At 65.0% G+C, this 1827-nt stretch overlaps 1 protein-coding gene across 1 annotated transcript in view; it reads left to right on the top strand.

Annotated features, from left to right (window-relative positions):
- The window catches only part of KIAA0100 (KIAA0100 ortholog), a gene marked incomplete at its 5' end in the record, with an annotated part of 13763 nt that overhangs the window by 2763 nt on the left and 9173 nt on the right, over positions 1-1827 (top strand). The window contains 6 exon segments of the mRNA XM_010136019.1: positions 25-120; positions 342-460; positions 690-853; positions 981-1245; positions 1366-1571; positions 1732-1818. Coding sequence (XP_010134321.1) covers positions 25-120; positions 342-460; positions 690-853; positions 981-1245; positions 1366-1571; positions 1732-1818 — 937 coding nt within the window.

Below are 1827 nucleotides of genomic sequence, written 5' to 3' on the forward strand. Positions count from 1 at the left end.
GCTCCTAACCACCTGCACCACCCTCTACCGCCACCAAGAGTTTTCGCACTGGCTGGGCCTGTTGGCCCAGGAATACAGGTGCCAGGCGGTGCCTGTCCCCAGCCAAGGGCGCGAGGGAAGGTAAACTTGGCCTCGGCACAACTGCTGGTATCACCTCTCGTTTCGCTCTGGCAGGCTGCCTGGGCACCCAGCACCTTATCTGCCCTGTGCACGGCCTGTGGGACGGGGCGGGGCTGGTGCGGAGGGTGCCAGGCAGTCGGGGTGCCCCTGTGGACAGGGCATCCCTCGGGACTGCTCCCTGCCAGGCTGCAGAACAGCCTGTCCCTGCTTGTCGCGCGCAGGAGCTCTCCCCAGATCCTAGCGCCCATCATCCTGTGTGCCTCGCTGTCCAACGTCAGCGTGTCGGTGCAGCTGGGGGACACGCCACCCTTTGCCTTGGGCTTTAACTCCATCTCTGCAGGTATGGGCTAGCAGCTGGCACCAGGGTGGCTGCTGGGCTCTTCTGGGGGGTCACTGGCTCTGCCAGAGAGGCACCGGGATGGGAATGGGGAGGGCTGTGCTGCCCGTGCCTGTGCCTGTCCAGGGGCTGTGGGCCCCTGCCTGGCTGTGGCTGGGTTGCCTGTGTTTGGGGGAGCTGAGCAGGCAGCAGCCAGCCCTGCCCGCACTCACCCCCTGCTCTCTGCCCGCAGACTACCAGCACCTGCGGCCGCAGAGCGTGCACCAGCGAGCGGTGCTGGCCGTGGACCATCTCTGCTGGCGCGTGGGCAATGACTCGCACATCCAGCGTGCCCCGCATCCCCCCAACATGCACGTGTGGGGAGAAGCCCTTATCCTCGACTCCTTCAACCTGCAGGTGAGGGGCGAGCCAAGGGGTGAGGGGTGGCTCTTGGAGCAGGGGGATGCCTGTTTGCAACCCCACGCGTACTGGCACGTGGACACCCTGCAGCCTGAGGGGGATTATCGTCCTGTTTGTCCTGCAGGGCAGCTACAACCAGCCCCTGGGCATGTCCAGCGCCCAGTCGGACACGCTGTTCCTGGACTGCACCATCCGGGGGCTGCAAGTGGAGTCGTCGGACACCTGCACCGAGTGCCTGGCCAGGGTCCTGCCCCTGTTCTGCCCGCAGCCCAGCGGGGCTGAGCTTGCCAAGCAGCTGCCCTCTGCCTCAGGCGAGCCCTGGGGGCTGCTCTGGAAGGTGGATCTGAAGGTGGAAGACGTGAACCTTTTCACACTCTCAGCCCTGGTGGGTAAGTAGCGTCCAGGGTGATCTCAGACAGCTGTCCTGGACCAGCCCCATGGTCAGAGGAACCTGGCACGTCGTGGTGTGCCCCCTCCGTGCCTCCAGCACTGATGAGCTATCTTTCCAGGTGCCCTGGAGCTGCGGCTGGACACGCTGACCGTCCTGGGGAGTGCTGAGAGCTGCACCATCAGCGTGCAGGGCATGGTGCTGGCCTTGGTGAAGAGCATCACAGAGAAGATGCAGCCATGCTGCAAAGCTCCTGCCATCCCCAACCCAGTGGCCAACCTCTCCATGCTCTCTGTCACCTACCACAGCAGCATCCGCTCCCTGGAGGTTGGTATGGGCCTCGGGTCTCTGCCCGATCCTGTGCTGGTGGGACCGTAATGGATAGGGCAGGGGGAGCATTGCCTGGCACCCGAAGGTGCTGGAGGGGAGAACAGGGCTGTGCTGGCCCCAGCAGTGACATGGTGCCTTCTCACTCCCTCCACTGTAGGTGCAGTGCGGCGAGGGGCTGGCGGTGCTGTGGAGCCCACCCGACCACATGCACTTGTACCACCACACCCTGGCCACCCTGCCGTGCCACAAAGAC

The sequence above is a fragment of the Buceros rhinoceros genome, unplaced genomic scaffold (genome assembly GCF_000710305.1).
Source record: "Buceros rhinoceros silvestris isolate BGI_N320 unplaced genomic scaffold, ASM71030v1 scaffold20315, whole genome shotgun sequence".
In the NCBI taxonomy this organism is placed as follows: Eukaryota; Metazoa; Chordata; class Aves; order Bucerotiformes; family Bucerotidae; genus Buceros; species Buceros rhinoceros.